Genomic DNA, 19,802 nt, shown 5'->3' with positions numbered 1-19,802 from the left:
ATCACAAAAATTACAGTAATTATAAGACAAAACCAACCACAAGATAGCTTTACTACTCATTTCTACACAGCTTTTTCTTCACATATAGATACCATCTTAGCTTCTTTCTACCGTTTCCTTCTTGTTATTCTCCGGTGAGATTTTTTTTCACGAGATAATTAAAAATACATATATTTTTTTAACCATAAACAATTTAATCAGATGAAAGTAGAAAGCTCACCATGGCAAAAGCCTCAGCAGTGGCCACCCTCCTTTATTCCGATGGCACCTTAGCCCACAAATAGCTCCAAGCTTTCTTGGGGACTGCTTGCACAGGAATGTATTTAGATCCTCGGTGTTGTAAGAACCCAGTTGTCTCCACAGTTATAAGCATAGCATGAACAGGAGTGCCCGATTTTAGAGTAAGCCTGACATGTCTTCCTGAACAGATTCCCCAGCCCCCATGTCTGGATTTACGTTGTTAATTTACTTGTGTTTTATTTTGGAAACTCTAGTGCCTTTTCAGTCTTATATAAATGTGTACATAGATGTATTCTATACGGACAGGACATGCCATATACAGCCAGTGTTTGCTATTAATGACTGTAATCATTAAACATAACCACATATACAGTTTTTGGACTTTTAACCTCGCAGTGTATGGGTTTGTATCCAGTCATAAACACTCTGCTCCTTTTCATTTCCGCAATAAATCAGAGTGGTTTCGTTTTCAGTTTATTTCTAGAAATGCTCAAAGTCACAATAAAACTTCACATTTGTACAGCATCGTGTGGTTTTTACCTTCAAAAGAATGATCTCTGTGAGTTTATACATGTATGTAAGACCCGTTTGCTCCGGATCTGATCCAGTCAAATACCAAATGTCCTTAAATCCCACGACACTGGGATTTCACAGATAAGAAGCCTGCATGCAAAGTCAAAATCACAGAGGAGATGACACAAAGCTTTCCCCCACTAGACTGTTTGGATGCTACAGGCCTCACTCTTCTTACTCAGGGTGATATTTTGTGATATAATTAAGACAATTTCTCAGAGGTTAGCCCAACGCCCAGTCTGGGCTGCTGCTGCCTCTAGAAGTTGAGGTGTATTGGTTGGGCTGTGTGAATCCAGCTTAGACACCAGTTCTGCCTGGGAGCACGTCCAGAATAAAAGCTTTGGAGATGGAAGCCTTTAATAGTCTCTAAAGACGTTGATAAGTGCTGAGAGGGTGAAGCAACAAGAGGAAAATTCAGCCAGAAACAGGTAAAAGAATGAGAAGGCATGAAGAAAAATCAATTTTCTCTTTTCTTTCCCAGTAAATAGGATATTTTCATAATAATAATTAGATTTTGGTTTTCTACATCTCATGCTTGAGTGATTCTGTCAGTATAAACCAGAACCAAGCTCCCTGCAAGCCTTGAGGATCAAGTAGAAGCCCCTGGGACTCCCCTCTCCTGTGCTTGCTCTTATGGCAAGGTGGGATTTGATGGAGCTCTGAAGGAGCAGCAACGAGAAAGGAAAAGCATCGCTGTGCCCTCCCATACGGCTTGTTCCACACTGGGACATAGTATGTTCAGGGGAGCACAAGGCATGAGGGCTGTTCAGAGGCTGAAACAAATTCGTGAAAGTCAACAAAGTGTAGGTTGGGAAGCATATTTCATTCTCCGAGAACTGAAAGTAAATGCAAACCATATATACTAGTATGAAGCTTAGGTAAGAAGATAGAAGGGTGTTTTGTTCCTTCCATAAACCACCGATACCTTGCACAGCAGTTATGCCACAGTGGCACGCTGCAATCTTGCCAGGCTGGCAAGTGGAGGTGAGGAAACCCCACTAATAAAAACAACAAAATGCAGGCACCAGCAGCAAAGAACCAGACAGGCTGGCAGACAAAGGCTTTGCGGAAGGCTGCTGCTTTCAGGACCAGGAAATATTAACCATTAGGAAAAGATGGGATATCATAAATTTTCTTCTTTTTCTTCTTTTTAAAGATTATGTAGTCCTAGATTTGGTTTGAAGGATGCCTGGATGTCACAAATTCAGTGTTCCAAGTCTTACGAATTCTTCTGGGTAACAAGCAACTCACAACAACCCTTTCGTGGTTTTTCTTTTTTTAAACCATAATGATTACAAAGCTAGTATCTTCCACTGTGAACATTTCCTTAGCAAGCATTTGTTTATTATGTTTTACAGAAGCTATTTTATATACACCATCAAACATCTACAAAAAAATGAGTTTTTGATATTTAAAGCCAGCTTAAGGAAATCTTTGCAAATACTTGGGAATTTAAGGCACGCATACAAACCTCAGGATTAGTATGTATAACATTTCTAAGCAAATGCAGTCGACATTTCAATGTAGATAAAGAACTGGTGGATTGCAAAAATATTTCCACCAAAAAAAGCCTTAAACTCTGTAACTCTACATCTGCTGCTTTGTTATGAGTAAAAGAAAGGTGCAAGTGCCTTTATGGGCTTCAGAAGTTGCTTACAGTACTTCACCTGCATTGACCTGTTATTTCTGAGGCACATATTCCTCAGCAAAAGTAATTTTGAAGGGAACTTTGCCTCCCACCTTCTCTCTCAGATGTAAAACCTACAGCAGTTCCCAACCTTTCCCTTTTCGACCCACTTGCTGCAAACCCTCCTTAGGGATGAGCAAGGCCAATAGTGCACTGCAAAGGCCTCTAGATGTAAATTTTGAAGGCCTCATCTGTTAAAGAGATTTAAAAAAAAACAATTACTGGCTATTTAGTTTTAAATTACCTAGAACTACCATTGATCCTGCTCGTTGGCATCTGTGCTAGGCCACAGTCACAGGACAAAAAAGTCTTTTCTGGTGTTCAGATTGAACTTCGTGGTTTTTAATTTGTGCTCATTGCCTCTTGTCCTGTCATAGGACACTGCTGAGAGAAGTTTGCCTCTTCAGGTATTTATACACATTGCTAACATCCTCATGAACATTTTCCAGTCTCAGCTCTCAGCATTTCCTTATGGGAGAGGTGCTTCAGACCCTTAGCCATTTTCATGGCCCCTTTTTATGTTTTTTAACTTCATGCCTCCTCAATGCATTTATTGCACAAGGACTACATGGTTATGGAAACACAGCTCACAAGAACATAAAGGTTACTCCCCATTCAGCATTTGATGGAAGCCGACTGGACCCCTGTACACCAAGCAGCTTAACTCAGCCAACTACAAGCTCTCTCCCTCAAGTATTTTCATGAACAGAAGTCTACGGCTTTTGTTTTAAGTCAAGCATATCTTCCACTCATGTTCTAGGACAGACTAATGAGGGAACTCCATAGCTTGGTAGGCAGACACAGGCTTGAAGTTCTTCACAAAATTTGGATGTAATCACTTCATCCTCAAACAGTTGTGATTTGCTATCAGGTAGTCTCTGAATCCTTTGACCAATGAGCTTTATCTACACATTTTGGTTCATTCCCCAAAATACTATTCTTGACAAATATTAAAATATTCTCAAATTACAAACACAGTTTGGGAAAAATTCTAGTTATTGCAACTTGAAGTTGCCAGGTATTTTCATATATATTGTGATTTATGAGCACAGATTACTGAAAATCAAGGTTTATTCCCATGGGACAAATTCTCTCTATTCAAACTCTTATCGTTGTAATTGGGAATTAAGAATTTTACCAACTGAAGAGCAAATGTTTTCGAACAAAGCAGAATTAACATGACTGTGGAGTCTGAAAAGCCTCTCCCCCTGGAGGCTTTCAGGATTGAGCAGATGAAGCCAAGCTGACTTGATTGAGCACTGAGTTTAGCCTCGCACTTCAACCTGGAGGCTGGGCCAGGTACAGCCTGAGATCCTCTGGAGAGCCATCCCAAACAAGTTTCATATCAATCTAGGAATTTTATTAAGTTTAAATAGCGGAAACAGCCCAAAGATTATAATACCATCATATTTGAAGAGCAGCATTATACCCCTCAAAAAAAAAAAGTTCACTGGCTAACAAAAATGGAAATGGAAAGCTAAAAAAAAAAAAAATCTCTTGCTCTTTCAGAATTATACCAAACAAGAAAAAAAATAAACCTGGTATTCAAATGAAGTAATGCAGCACACCAGTATTAATCACAGGACAAAACTCAGTTACAACTGCGATGTTTTATTGGTGTCAATTTATTTTTAACCAGTACATCAGACAATTTTAATTTCAGCAATGATCGCAACAAAGTTAGAATGTGCTTTTATTACAGAGATGTCCAGGGATCTTGGACATGACCAACAGCTAGTCTGGACAGAGACGTGAGCAGGCAGTAATGCACATCAGTTTGCACACCAGTGCTGCACATTCCTGCCACTGGGATCCCACCATTACATCTCAGAAATAGAGAAGTAGCAAAGAAACAAATGCAGAGGGAGCAAACAGTTTAAGTACAGGATCTGTCTCTTGTGAAGTTAGAAACAGAATTTAGTAATTAATAAAATATAAGTTCTGATTAGACTTCTAGAGTTTACCATTTAGAGATCTGTGCTGTTACAAACAATGGTTCTGAAATTACTTTGGGTATATTGACTTCCTGGGGGTATAGTTTGCCTGACTTTTTTTCAGAAGCTTACTGTGACATCTATTGTTTAGGAAAATGTCAGCCACCAGTAAGCTGCTTTTCATTCAGCGTGTCCATTATTCTCAGTAATTTGTATCTGATAAAAAATTAGTTCCTATGTGTTCATATGATCCTTTAATGAGCCAGCTAAACAAATTCTTACCAGGTTTTCACACATGGAACACCACCTGAATAAGACTTACCATTTTAATTTCTGTGGGAAGTTGGGTAACAAGGATTCAACAAGCTAACCACACACCACACAGAAAGGACAACTGGAAAGACTTAACAGATCTGATGCTTAGGATAGAGGAACAAACAATTTAGAGAAACCAGTTACTGCACAAGCAATCCTCAGTGCAAGCTTCTCAGAGCTTACTATAAGAGCCTGCACACAGCAAGTTAAGGTTACCTTCATTTACTGACTCATGGTACCACATTTGCACCTTTTTAAAAAAGCACTTCCACTAGTTTAGCTACATTTATACACTTTCTTTAGATCAGTTAAGCTAGTGCAACACCTTGTGCCCTAGACTAGAACTTGAACACATTTAAGCTACTGTTAAACATATTTAGTTGCTTACTGTTTTTTGTTTTTTTTGGATGACCCCTCCACAATACCTCCAGAAATTTATCAGGAAGGTGGTCAATGCTTTTCAGGACAGTCAACCTTTCTGTATAAACACTTCCATCAGTAGAAGCCACCATCATCAAAAACAGGCATGCCTCCAATGCCTCCAAACATATATATACACCCTTCTCTCCACTGAAACCAGCTCAGGCTTTAAAAGTCTGTCTTGCCCCAAGAAAAAGCCAGACAAAAGTGCTTCATAGGTCAGAATCAGCCTGTGATCAGAGTGAATAATACTTATTTTAGAAGCTTCCACGTAAATGCCTTATTTATGTATAAGGAATATTACTATTGCAGAGAAAATCACTTACAGGGATCTAAAAACCCATTCAGGAACTCCAAATAGGGATCTAAAATCACTTACAGGGATCCATCACTTATTCAACACTGCAACTGAAAGACAACATATTTGAGATCTCTGAAATTTATCACAATACTGAGTACAGCAAACATTACAGCTACATGGAAGAGCACATTTTTGAAAGCAGTGATACTATTTGATTCTCCTAAAGTCCCTAAAACACAGGAGAAAATATTTATTCAGCTACTCGCCTACCCAGCCCCTCCTGGGATTCAAATAGTGTCTCCATTAAGTCACCCTCGTTGAGATGTTTAATGAAGCTTAGCGTGATGCACATGCTCCTGTGTCAACACCAGATTCTTTGCCAGGTTCTGCTGGATTTAGTTGCCCCTCTTCTTTTAGCTTCACTTGTCTAAAGTCTTCCCTGACTTGTTCTAAAAGATCTGGCTTGAAAATGACATCAAGTGCTGTCATTGCCAAAGCTTTTGCTGTGCGCAAAGCATAGAACTGAGCATTCTGTGACCCTATGGAAAAAAAGCAAGAGAAATTTCAAGCCACGTTACTAGTATTAGATGCAAACTACTAGAGCACCACATAAAGCATATTTTATAAAGTAAGATCCTGGAGTTTCAATTACAAGAAGAGATCCTCAAAAATTTTTTACATGCAGGTGCTTAACTTTCTATTGTCGAGGTAAACAAGATGGAAAATAGGAAAGCAAATGTTCACACTTCTCTTTTTAGAAAACAGATTTAAAATGTTATCTTTATTTGCAGAGCACTGTGTTTTACGAGTAAAAATTACTGCTATCTTTTGACTCATGTTTAGAAACTCCTCAAAAATACGCTGCCAGGGCTAACACTTCTAATTTCTTCAGAGTAGGCAGTATACTGAAGAGCAGTCTGGCTTTTAGTATAAGGAGGGGATCATCTTTCCCATATGCATTTAATCTTAAATACAAAAATAGAAGTTAGAGAAATTGTCAGTTGCAGAGCTGCAGAGAAAAGCTAAGTCAATTGTTTCAGGGTCCACATTCAGCTCGGATCTCGTAACGCTTGAGGAAAGCTACTGCACTTTTGGATAGCTGTTTATATGCAGCCACTTTTGTATCTACTACTTACACTTTCACACATTTACTATAAAGTAGCTCTGAACACCACAGCAGCATGGGAAAGCTTTTATCTTGGGCAATTCAAAATATCTAGTTTCTAAATACACCACCATGAAGAGTCAGCAGCCAGACTCCACAACACCTACAGGTTCTAAACATGAACCTCTGTTTTCCACTTCCACTCACCTGCAGCTTCTGTGTACTGCTCAGTATGATTCAATGCATCAGAGCCAATATAAAAATAAGGATGAATCCCAGGGACTACAAAGGTAACGTTTCCAAAGTCCGTGGAACCTAGAAGCAGCATGAAAATTCTTAGTGAATATGTGCTGAAGAGTTTTAGATACTGTAGGAAAATGTATGATAGACATTATCTCCATCCCATAATTAGAATATCCTTTGTCCCAAATACTAAAATGTAAGCATTTCTAATTGTTCATTATCCATACAAAAATCCCCCATCACAGAGCCAAGCTTTTCCTAACTAGCCATCTTCAGATGCTTCTCTCCAGTGTGCTTCTGAACAATAATCTATTCCTGGACTGCAAGAAAATGCTATCAACATGTCCCTATTCCATTTACTGTTAAATTTTCATCAAGCATCTCCTGATAGCAAGGTGTAATTCAGAAAAGATAAAAGCTCCAAGCCTTGGAGTTTGGCGCAGGCCAGCTATTTCACACCCTGGTACAGCCTCTAGAAATCAGGCCCAACAGTTACCCTTCTCACCAGTATGCGAATGTTCCACATGAGGTAGGGACTCTGAAGAACAAAATCTATTTTTAAACAAAGAGACTGAGGACAACTGTTTTCTGGTATTTTTTTTTTGATTGTTCAGTTATGGAAACATTAATAGCACAAGTGTTCTTGAAAAAACAAGATCAGAACTAAACTCCAAACAAGAGAAGTACTTTGTAGATGTCAAGAAATCTTGAGAGCAATGCTGATTTTAATGACTCTTTCATACCTAACACTATCAGTAGGACAGTAACTGTCCCCAAGTACTACACTGTCCCTTTAAAGATGGTGATGATCCTATATAGTAAGTCATCCAAGAATCCGCAACTATGTCCTGAGTGCTTTGTGTTACTTTTTTAAAGCCAAACAGGCAATCCACTCAGTAAAGTCAAGTTCTCCCCTACTGTTAAAAAGCTGTTTAGAAGCTGGAGAAAGTGACACACCAGTTATTGTGAAACTCAGGTACCACAGAAAGCATAACACGACCTTGTTTCATATGGGGGTAAAAAGGGATAACTAACTAACAGATCCCAATTAACTTTTTTCAGGTCAATCAGAATGCTTTTTTCTTTGGGGATAGGATATGAAAGGAGTCTTCCAAAGATTTAAAAACTGCAACACATCAGACAGAATCCATATCATGACATCTTTGTAAGATGACAGAGAAGATATCAGTTATGCCTTAAGACTTCATATTTAATCGGTTGCAGAGTATAGATTTTATGTGGAAACATATGGTTATTAAAACTGAGTCCACAGAGACTAAATTCTCCAACCCATTACCATTTCCAAGTTATTTTTACTGAATGTAAGGTATTTAAACCAGGCGTTGATCGTTTAAAAGATGAGTTTGCCAAGTCAAAAGTCAAACGGTTTTTAATAAAATTGTGAGAGTCAATTCTTCCTATCAAAAATGTTAGGCCCTTAGTAACAGCTTATCAGCATGTCCCAGTAGTTTCCATACAACCATCCAGAACTGCATACTTGCTAGAGATCTACAGATCAGATTTCCATCTGGAAGCATAAATAATAGCACAGTTATCAATAGGATATATAGATTCATGCACTATCTTCAATAGAAAGGTATTGGGGACTCCAGCCTCTAAAAAAAAATATCCTGAAGCAGATGCTGAAACCTATTCAAGTCACTGAGCACATCATGGAAGCCAGTTATTACCACAAGCATGAGAACAGGAGAAAATGCATCTGATTCCAGGAAGCCTTTATATTCAACCCCAGACTTCAAAAGTGTATTTTCAAAACATACTGGCTCCTTATCAACTATGCCTCGGCTATCCACAGGACACCAGCAAAACCTCTGAACACTAAAAATGTCGAAATTATCACAAGCAGGGGTACCTCAACTAAAGCTGGGCCATCTGCTGTGGGAGGTCATCAATACCCTGAAGCAGAGCTATCTACCAGCAGGAGGAACAGCTCGTGGCACCTTCTCAAAGCTACCTCATTCTGTCACATCCTTCTGGTTGCGTGCAAAATGAGTGGAGCATGCCAAGAGGCAGTGTGATTTGAGAGACTAAAGGAATTCTTCACAATGCTTAGCTGCCTAGAGCGATACCTGTAAGCAGACCGATACTAATACCCATGTAGAGGTGGCAGCGAGTATGCTCATCTGTTAACGACTTTTCTGCTGCACAGACATGGAGAAGCAACTGAGCTATCTTCCTTCCCTTTCAACAGAAGAACCTGATATCCTAAAAGAAAACATTGAAAACCATATGAAAACTAAACAGAAATAAAAGGTCTTGAAAAGTATGAGACAAAACACGCAGCCCTCCCCCAAACAGGGTTGCAGCACACGAAATTCCGCTTCTGTCTCTGGAGACTGCACTTTATTACTCCTGACCCCAACACAACCAGTATTCACGGGAGAAGCTGTGGAAAGAAGTCAGTAAAGGCCCACAGCAGCATGCAATAAAAATTTAATTTCTTAAGTATATTTTGACATTTGACAGGTAATTTAAGGACAAGACAGACATACAAGGAGTTTCAGTTTAAGCAAGTTAATGTTTAATATTTAATCTATCATGTAACTTACCTAGGAAAGCACTATTAAAAGTAGGTGTTTATGCCAAGTTCACTGAAAGGATCCCCAGTATTCATATTCACAACCTCCTGAACCCTTAATACAATGTTTTGAGGGAAGGAACTAAAAGAGCTCCAGAAAATTTCACTACAGTAACCGTTCTAAAATAAGGACCCTCACGTAAGACCCATTCTTAGGTTAAATGAGCAAAGTCCTAAAACTTAAATGTACCATACTGAAGGAAGAAAAAACTGTTTTTCATTATAATCTGATTTTAAACACACACAATAAAAACAATTGGAGAAAACATCATCCAAATCTGGAAGGGAAGTAGCAAATAGAGGAAAACCAACCAAAATACCACTAGATATGTTGTGGCCCCCCTCCAAAAAGTTTGGAGAACTGTCTCCAAACACCAAGATCTCAACTGCCCATCTTTAGATGATGTGCATTTAATATCGGGGATATTAGTAACATGATCAAACTAATGAGAATAACAGTTTTTTACTGAGCACCACTGTTTCTTTCTGACCAAAGATAAAGACCTTTAACACGAGTGGCCTACAAATGTTTATATATAAAGCTACAAACAGTAGTAAGTCTTCTAAGTGCTGCTGATACTTAAAAAGAGCTCCTGTAGAAGATTCAAGGAAGGAAAAAAACATAAAGGGTAACGAGAAACACACCTAGGCATTCAAGAACTCACCCTCCAATTACTATAGGCCTGAGAGACCAAAAAAATGAAGTAGTTTGAAACACGGTCAAGACCCAAAAGCGAGCACCTACTTGAACCACCACCTTTTGAAAACCAATGTGCTCAATTTGTGAACTAAAATTAGAAGCATAGAATTATCTGTTAATGGAAAGAGGTTTTGATTAGTTCCTGAGATACTTAAAACTTCCACTTAAAAATCTCTTCAAAAGAAATCTAAAATTTTAGTTAAATGGTAGTAAACTTGTTTATATGTAAGCTTTGACAATATTATTAAACAAGGTTTCTAGAAGCTAGACCTCATCTCCACTCATAGCATAAAGCAGGATTCTGTATGACAAGCCTCAATTCATTCCAAGTCTTAAGTGTTTCTTACTTGAAATATTTTCAAAGATAACAGAAAACAGTTACAGCCTTTCATGTCCTGGGGCTACTTCTGAGCTTCCAAAGCACACACACACACAGGCCAGAGGCATGAACCTCTTACACTGCTTCCATTTTTTAATTTGACCTTTTCTTCTGACCCGTTTTGTTTAACTTAACTCTAACCCATCATTTCAGACACTTGGAAGCTGATCAATCTAACCTTAAGTCACAACAACCACCAAAAAAAAAAAAAAAAAAGATTGAGTTACCTGACAAACCATTCAAAATAGAGTCTTCTGATATAAATTCTATTCCAAGTTTCTTTCCATTCTCCTTGTAAGCCTTCTCCAGGCTCTTATTTGGAAGCACATTGTAGTAATCATTCTTTCCACCTTTTATTTCCACCTAGTCAAAAGAAACAAGTGATTAGACATTTTTCTCCAACCTAAGCCAGTTTAATGTAAACAATGACAAACAAGGACTGGAAAAGTTAAACACATGTCCCTGTTTCAGGCCCCTATCAAAATGGACTTAAGTGCTAAGTTTATTTTAGCAATGTAACATTCAGCCAAACATTGGCCTTGATGAAAACAGCTTGTTTTCTGTCAAGCTTGCACTAGACAGCCAAGTTCCAGAAGCACAGACTTCATAGACTGCATCTCCACAAACAGCAAACAAAAACGACCTGCAATTGTTTCTAATGATTTCCACTGCAGGTACTATTAAGTTAGGTCAAAAGCAATTTAGTCTTCCACCATTTTTTTTTTTATTTTTTTTAATTGTTTTTATATTTAGATCAGTTCTAATAATCACAGCCTCTTTGTTTATGAAGCAGTTCATGGGACCAGGTGGGCGCATCCAAGGGTGCTCAGTGAGAAGGGGGCAGCACTGCAACCAAGGAGCTATAATTTTGTAAATGTCACCGAAGTAGAGGGATGTTCCAGATGACTGAAAGAGTTAAAAGTGACATTTATATTGAAGGGCCAGGAGGATCTTGGAAATTACTGACTTTACCATCATACTGACATTATCATCTTGTCCTCAAGCTCCTGGAGAGATTACAAAGCAAATCCTACATCCAACACCCAGGCACAAGAACCACAAGGCGGCTGAGAACATCCAGCATAGATTTACTAAAGAGCAGATGGTGCATAACCACACTTAGCTTCTCACGACGATGTCTGGCGTGGCAGACATGGAACACATTGAGGTTCAAAGGGTTATGATCAGTGGCACAAAAACCCAAGTTATCACGTTTCTTGCAGTAAATATTGGTGTCATTACTGGTATAGTGTTATTATCATTACAGACAACAGGTGAGAGTGCACTCAGCAAGTTTGCCAACTATACCAAGCCAGTGGGGAGCAGGTGAAAAGCTGGAGGGTAGAGGCAACAGATAAGCTCAAGGGTTGACTATGTACTATTCAGAAGGATGTCAACAGGCCAAAGAAATAAAAACAGGCTGACAGAAACCTCAAGAAACCTCAACTGAATAGCAAACAGTATCACAGAAATTTACATTTTTTCCAGCCAAACACCATGCAGAAAAAAAATGCTGGTCCTAAACAGGGAGAATCTCATCTCCAGTGTAACAGAAACACAGGACCATGAATACATACTTACTCTACATCCTGTGGCCAGTGCTGCAGCTTTGAAGCAGTTCTCAACCTTCTCTGTCAGAACAGAAAGATCTTTCATTGATGGGGCACGCAAGTAGAACTCCAGCTCAGTGTAAGAAGGAATAATGTTAGGTTTCACACCACCATTTTTTATTACGCCTGTAGAAAGAGAAAAGTCACGTTAACAGTGTTAAACCCAACCGCCTGATCTTCATCCCTGCCATGAAACTCTTCGCCTGAACTATATACAGACAAAACCAAAAACACCAGCTCAGCATGAAATACAAAATGCCAAAAATGTAGCGCATGGACAAAATTTCATCACCACATCAGATTAAGTGGGATGCGTACATGCTTTCCAGTGTGATTTCATCCTATTCCTTGGTTAGACATCTGTTATAAACCTAAAACCAAACCAAACTAGCATTTATAATTAATCCCCTGGAATCTGATGCATCACAATTGTAAAGCAATCTGTCTGCCATTGACAAAAGAGCTGTTATAAAGGCTACTGTGGATTCCTTCTTTTAAAGGTTTCCACATCTAGAATATTTCCAACTTCTTTTGCCAGCTTGGACAGAAATTTTATTAAGCTACATTTGTCTGCAATACTGGAGTAATGGGCCTACTCCAGGGGACAAAGTTTGTTAGACTCCTCATACCAATTCTTTGGAATATTGCAGTGTGTACAACATGGACAATTTTATTCAAGGGTGAAGTGCTCCCTCAAGGAAACAGCTACATAGCTTTCAGTTATGGCATCAGAGACATTATCATAAAACACTGTAGCATTCAGCTATTTTAACAATAAAAAGTTGTAGACTTCAGTATCACATTAGATTTTAATGCAGTAACAACTAGCTACTTCCAACAGGCTGCCTTTGTTCCTAGGTCTCCTAGCCTCAATCTATATATGTCAAAAATAACTGGTTTTCTCTAGAACTTGAGAAACTTATCTGCTTTAAATGGAAGTACTGCACAGAATTACTGATGGGTAATTTAGATGTGTGTCACTGAAGCCTGAAAAGACAGCGCTACCAGAATGCAAATGGGCAACAAATCTTCACCTCTGGTACAGAAAGTCTATAAAGACTAGGAACTCCCACCCCTTCACGTAGAGCTTTCTTGTCTTGAATACAAAGTGCTAAATCAAACACCAGTCAGTACTGGTCCGTAAAAGGAACAGCTCAGGTGAGACAGACATCACAAAAAAGGGAACCAAGAAGTCAGCAAATAAGTAATCGCACAAATCTACGTGACAGGACACATTTGCTCAAAACAAGCTGCTTAATGAGCAAACAGCTTCCCCCTGTCTTCAGTGCACTTGTGAACAGAATGGGACAGGGTCTAGCAGCATGCAGTCTCTTCAATATGGATATGCAATACTGAATGAAGAGAAGATCTTAAGTAGGCTGTCTTACAGATCGTATCCTGCTCCTAGGTGGAACTTTTTTTTTTTTTTTGCAACCTGTTTAATACTGCTTGAAAGGAAAAAAATATATATTCCTGTTTTTCAAGGGGCAATGTTTAGTTGGAAGTGGAGAAAAGATAATCCTATCAAATATCAGACAAACAATAACATTGTTCATTTACATTAAACACTGCTCAGGGATTCTAGACATGAAATAATGGAAACTATTTCAGTGTTTGTTAGTGGGTTAAGACTAAGATTTTTAGGATCACTTAAGGCAACTAGTGATGTTACTGAAGGCTGCAACACAAGACCTCCAACACTGCTGTAAGTAAAGCGTTCCTAAAATTAAGCACCATTCTGGTTGCTTACACCTTCCCAGAAGCATTTTAAATATTTCCAGTTTGAAAATCAAGTTTATGGCAGCAGTTGTATCAACACAGCAATTTAAGTTTCACTGTAGTTCAGGACGTGCTAACCCTACTAGGTTTGTTTAGATAGTTTTTGCATATTTTACCCACATGGCCTTTAGAAACTAAGAAGAAACTACCGTTTTAGGCTCAAATCTGATAGACGACTTGGACGCCTTCAACTTTAATCTTAAACCTGCAACAACAGTTTCATACACCAAAGCCTGTAATTGTATGTCTTGTCTCCCACAGAGCTATAGGACAGAGAGCTAAGGCTGTGCCCTCTGCAGGAAGTTCATCTGGGCAAGCCATACAGCAGAACTGCAAACGTATCTTCATCTACAGTGAAAAGGATTTGGGCTTCCAGATTCCATTTTGATATCCTGGAGAGAAATATGCACAGGTATTACATAGCACAAGCAGCCAAAACACAATGATCACAGGACTCCTGGAAGTTTTGTAGCTCACAGAATTTTCCAAATAGTTCTGCATTCTCAAGTCTTTTTAGAAATGGCCATATTTCTTAACTTAATAATTTCTTAATTTAACAACTTTGAAAAAGCTGTGTTGGGTGCAGTAAGGGAAATTGGTGTCTACAGCTAATGGGCAGCTTCCACCTAAACTTCTGTGACTTTCTCACCACACAAAAAGAAATGCAAGGTATTCGAGTTTAAGTTAAGCTTAACAGTTAACATACCTTACTGCAGAAGGAACACACATTTCTACCTGAAGCTCTACAAGGTATTAAACAATAGAATCCAGCACACATCTGACTGGCCCACTATTCAGAACTATAGATTCCTGCCATTGCTTGTTTTTAACAGTTCAGCAAATAAATTTCAGTCACAGGACCACTATACCTCTACATAAATGTCAACATAAATTACTTTTAATTCATGGAATGCCTACTACAAATATGGTGAGAAAGTAATCATTTTTCAGAAGCATTTAATCTTATGCCTGTGCAAAAAGGCATACGTTGGCTTTAAGGAATTCCAAGCCCTGTAACAAAGACTTAGCTGTTTCATTCTAAATGGCAACATCAGGTGCAAGGACTTAAGATTTGTCCAGTATCTACTTACATACAAGTGTCTGCTTCTGAATCTGACCCATAAGTCCATTTCCAGCAGTTAATTCTGACACCGTGATTGTAAAAATTACAGACAAACTACTTCAGTTAAATAGTGCAATTTCATATTTGAGGTGACACTAGTCATTTAATGCCATAATGCAGTATCTTAAGTTGTGGGATTTTGTAAGTTAGTATTTGAACAGCCTAAAGTCTTACGTGCTGGACGTCAGATTTAATGAAGGTCTCACCATGAACTCTCCAGGTTGGTTTCATTTGCTGTCTTAAAACAGACAGATTGTTGTATGCAAGAACAGCAGCATCTAATGCATTAACTCCTTCCCAAGGATAAGCAGCAGCATGAGAAGCTTTTCCATAGTATTTCACAGTCACGCTAGGAAATAAAAGGCATTGCTTACTTGCTGTTCATTTACTTAAAAAAAACCTCTAAAATACAAAGTTCCTTTTGTTCACACAATTATATTTAACTTATGTGCAGCAGAACACCAAACAATTTACCTAGCACTACACTGTTGAAAAGCTAAGCTGTATTTGAGTGCAGGACGGTCCTGAAAGAGTTCTAGAAAACTAATGGAATGAAACAACAAAGAACCAAGTGGGCAAAAGTTCCCATAATGTACAGCCTTTCCTGTGTATTGAAGGCTTCAGATACTAATTGAATGTCTCCACTTTTCTGCTTATTGCCTATTTATGTCTGCCTATTGAGACAAAGCTACTAATATTCTTCTCTGAGGATAATAAACTTTCTCCAATTCAAAATAAGTAGATTGTCCTAGTTTTTGCCAAACTTTTAGACGTGCTACATAAAAGACAGCAAAAGAACATTAGTAAGATCACATACAATCCATGTCTAAATAAAAACAAGTTTTAAGTGTAATAAAAATACAACCTAGTATATAAAATATACATACCATGCTACCTCAAAGATGTCCTTTCCCTTCACACCTCAAAAATGCTGGTAGAAATGTTTGCAAAGATAGAAATGTAGTGCAGAAGTTGTAAAACTCAAAATACTGGACCTAAACATGTCCAGCAAGATGAAGCCAAGCATGAATTCTTATGAGTGTCACTTCTTAGGCTTACAAAGTAATTTATTTGGTGTTTTGAATTACATGCAAACGCATTACACTGAATACTTACATCTATATAAAGTATTACCATTTCTCAAACACAAATACTGGTTTTTATCCATCCTAGGGTTTGACCTCAAAACCCAGTCCTGTACATATATCACTCCATCCTCGGCCCTCACTCTCCTCCAAGACACACACACCACTTGGCTCTCACCCAGCCAGACGCAGCCCTGCTGGGCTGTCCCCGCCTTGCACAGACACCAACTTAGCCACTTATCCCGAACTGACCCCTCATGTCCCAAGCCATGGCACAGCTGTAAGTCTGTAGCTGTACTGAAATACTGGAGAGCAAAGAGGGACACAGTGGAGTCCACACTTACAGTGGTAAAAGCCTTCCTCACAGATTAATGTCTGCAATCCAAATTCAGGTTTTGTAATGCCCCTTTCTTTCCCCCCTTGTCCTCCAAGGGAATCTTACACCCTACTCCGTTGAGTTTTAATTACAATTATCATACCTGTAATCAAGAAAACTTATCCATTAACATCCCAAGCATTAGACTGTGGTCCCTCAAATCAACTTGCAAAGAAGGCAGGACAGATCCCTAGCTATTCTCCAAAGAAAATGGAGAGAAGACAAAGCAGAAAGTCATGTTGCAATCATTTTTGTCCACAAGAAACATGGGCTGCTTAACAAAAACTGTTCTTTCAGCATTCATTTTCTTGTAGACTCTATTGCTACATGTCACATTCAGAATAAAAACACATTTTGGTGAATAAAACAACCCTGAACCAATCGAGTATCAGCAGAACAACATGGATCCTGTTTGACTAACAAAAAAGTAGGCTGATTAGGTGGAGAGTAACTAAGAATTGGCAAATTATGGCACGTATGCAAAACAGTTGTCCCAGTATGTTAATTTTAGTTCAGGCACAAGATAGCTGAATTCAGAGTTTGCAGATATAGTAAAACTAATAATGCAGTGATCAGTAATCCTTAAATTCCTTGGGAACAACCAAAAGGCCAAATGCAATGCATGAAAACAGTCTTTGTGCCTCTGGAATCTCATTATTACATAAATCATGGCATAAGCTGAGTATTTCAAGCTGTTTCACTCAGTGCTTCAGTTCCATGCCTCCTCTGTATTCAAGGTTGAAAGGCCATGTAGGACTTGTATCCAGCAGTAGACTATCACCTCTGAAGGGAGATCCCTACATCTTACTGTATCAACCAAAAAAGGCCATTACAAGAGATGAAGTTAACAGAAAGACAAATACATCCGTGAAAATTGTATTTTGAAGATTATAGTCTTAAGGGACAGCAACCAAAAGCCAAGCAAAGCCTCAAAAGTACACTGCAATAAGAACAATGAAGGTAAATAAGAGAGGACTAACTATGGAAGGATGACTAGTTCTTGCCAACCCTGTCAATTTTTACCATTGAACTAAGCAGTAACTGAGGTAAATTATTCACCAGGAAGATCACTGACAAAATTAAAAGGACCAATAAAATCAAGCACATAGGCGTCTGGGAAGTCACATGTTTGACTAGAGAACCGAATGTAATACTTGTAAAAAACACTCAACACAAAAACTCCTTTACACTGGAGGAAGTTACTAGTAGAGTCCCTGCAGGTTCAGTCCTTGGGATTGAGCATCACTAGTAACTGTGGAGTAAAGTGTACTAATAAAACCTGCTGGGACCCTATGGAAACAGAAGAGGTTTCAAATACCAAAAGAACAGCATGACCCTGCAGACCAACATATCAGGAATATAATTAAACTCAAAAATACTCTAGAAATCACGCAGTTCCAGACAAAGCACGTCTTTGCAAGTTGCTTGCTTGAAAAATGACTTAAGAGGAAAGTTCATTGGGGTCTATGAAATAGACTAGTGCCTACTAAGGCACTAATCTGTTGAAAGTCAAATCCCTCTAAGATGCATTTCTGCTGAAATTTCGGGGAAACAAGGCACTGTGGCTCCAGCATTAGCTCAGAAAGATCTAATATAATTCCCCTGGCAGAACTGTAAACAGTTCTAGTTAGGAACATCCAGCAAGGAGCACTTCAAGACGAGTCTCCCTGAATACAAATGAAGAACAACCACAGACAATAAGCACTAGAGCTAATGAAAAGATGGCAAGGCAACGTCCCCAAAGAGCTATCCGACAAAAAAAAGTGGAACAAGGGTATGACTGCTGCCGCCTACACACATACTGGGGGTACACATGAAGTAATGCCAGGAAATAATTTGGGCAAAGACAAAGCTGTTGTTAAGAGTTAATAGATACTGAATGGCCATAATTAAATTTAGGCTAAAAATTAATAAGGACCCAAAGAGCAGTCAGGCTTAGCTGGTTAGCTGTTTCCAGAAGTGGGAGAAAAAACAAGCAATTCCACAACTGACTAAAATAAAAGATACTGAGAACTACATGACTTGATATCCAGGAAAGCAAGAAGCTATAATCAATGAGATGTCCCCTCATATACTTTTTTTTTAAGTGCTTTTAAAATGATTTTTTTTAGAGGCAAAGGATTATCACATGCACGTATAAGAAAAGTCCAGAAACATAAGAGAAAATGGTCTGGGGTAAACACGATTATCCCTGAGCAGCCAACTATGTGAATGCCATGCTGAACGCTGCACTTTGCACTGCTCAGAGTCCAGAGGAGGGATACGGCTCCTCAGCTGACTGCAAACACCTTGCCTGGAGGGCACTTGCGAGGTCCCCTGCCTAAGTTCAGCCTCTTCCAAGCAGCAACCCCGTTCGGGGAGGGGAACCAAAGGCAACAGCAAGACACCCCTTTCCATGTGAACCCGCTCACTCACTCGTGCTCGGCCACATCAGGCAGATAGGCCGCGTTTTCTTGCGACGGGTGCGCCATAAACACCACATCCAGGTCGTCAAACGCCCCGGCGTTTATCAGGTCAATTTTGCCACCTCCTTGCTCCTCCGCAGGCGTCCCCAGCACGGCGACCTGCAGCAGAAACACACCGAGTCAGGGGCGGGCACCGACCGGGGGCACGAAGGAGGCACGAAGGGACCCTCAGGAGGGCTCCCACCTGCACGGCGCTGGGAGCGGGCTGCGGCAGGCTCTCCAGGGCGGCTTTAAGCCCCAGGGCGGCGGCTGCCCCCACCTCGGCGATGAGGTTGTGGCCGCAGGCGTGCCCGATGCCGGGCAGCGCGTCGTACTCGCAGAGGAAGGCGATGCGGAGCGGGCCGGGGGGTCCCTGCGGCCCGGCCGTGCCCCAGTCGGCGCGGAAGGCCGTGCCCAGCTTGTAGCGGGGCCGCACGGCCCAGGCGGCGCCCGGCAGCTCCCCGCTGGCGAAGAAGCGGGTGAGGGCGTCGTGAGCGTGGTGCTCCTCGTAGGCCAGCTCGGGCCGGCTCCAGATGCTGCGGCTCAGGGCGCCCAGCCGCGCCGCGTTCAGCTCCACGCCCTCGCACGCCCGCTGCTTCAGCTCCTCCAGCAACACCTCCTGCGGCCTCATCGGCACCCGCGGCTCCTAACGGCTCCTAACGGCTCTTAACGGCTGCCAACGCTCTCGCCGCGCGCACCTGCCGAGCCCACACTGCACCGCCCGCCGCAGCCGCGCCTTTTATAGGCTCTGCCCTGCCGCGGGGCGCGCTGGGAAATGTAGTTCTCGTCGGGGCTCGGGCGCCGCCGGCCATTTTGGGCGTCCGAGGCTTTGCTGCTGTCTCTCAGATTTTTTTATTTATTTTTATTTATTTGTCTTTCAACATCATAT

General features: G+C 40.2%; 1 protein-coding gene across 2 annotated transcripts; it reads right to left on the bottom strand.

The window, feature by feature from the left end:
- Window positions 1-4,095: 4,095 nt before the first annotated feature.
- Window positions 4,096-19,597, bottom strand: PM20D2 (peptidase M20 domain containing 2). Of its 2 annotated transcripts, XM_032184679.1 has the most exons (7): window positions 19,119-19,597; window positions 18,885-19,033; window positions 15,215-15,357; window positions 12,078-12,232; window positions 10,724-10,859; window positions 6,783-6,890; window positions 4,096-6,009 (listed from the first exon to the last, which is right to left on the bottom strand). In XM_032184679.1, the coding sequence occupies exons 1-7, from the start codon at window positions 19,542-19,544 to the stop codon at window positions 5,807-5,809; spliced, it is 1,320 nt and encodes a 439-aa protein (XP_032040570.1). In that variant the 5' UTR covers window positions 19,545-19,597; the 3' UTR covers window positions 4,096-5,806. The 2 variants fall into 2 exon arrangements, with proteins under 2 accessions (XP_032040570.1, XP_032040572.1); XM_032184681.1 differs by lacking the exon at window positions 4,096-6,009 and having other exon boundaries at window positions 6,823-9,044.
- Window positions 19,598-19,802: the final 205 nt, after the last annotated feature.

This window comes from Aythya fuligula, chromosome 3 (genome assembly GCF_009819795.1).
Source record: "Aythya fuligula isolate bAytFul2 chromosome 3, bAytFul2.pri, whole genome shotgun sequence".
NCBI classification, from domain to species: domain Eukaryota; kingdom Metazoa; phylum Chordata; class Aves; order Anseriformes; family Anatidae; genus Aythya; species Aythya fuligula.
The sequence above is the reverse complement of the archived record's forward strand: the minus strand, read 5'-3'. Positions and strand labels throughout refer to the sequence as shown.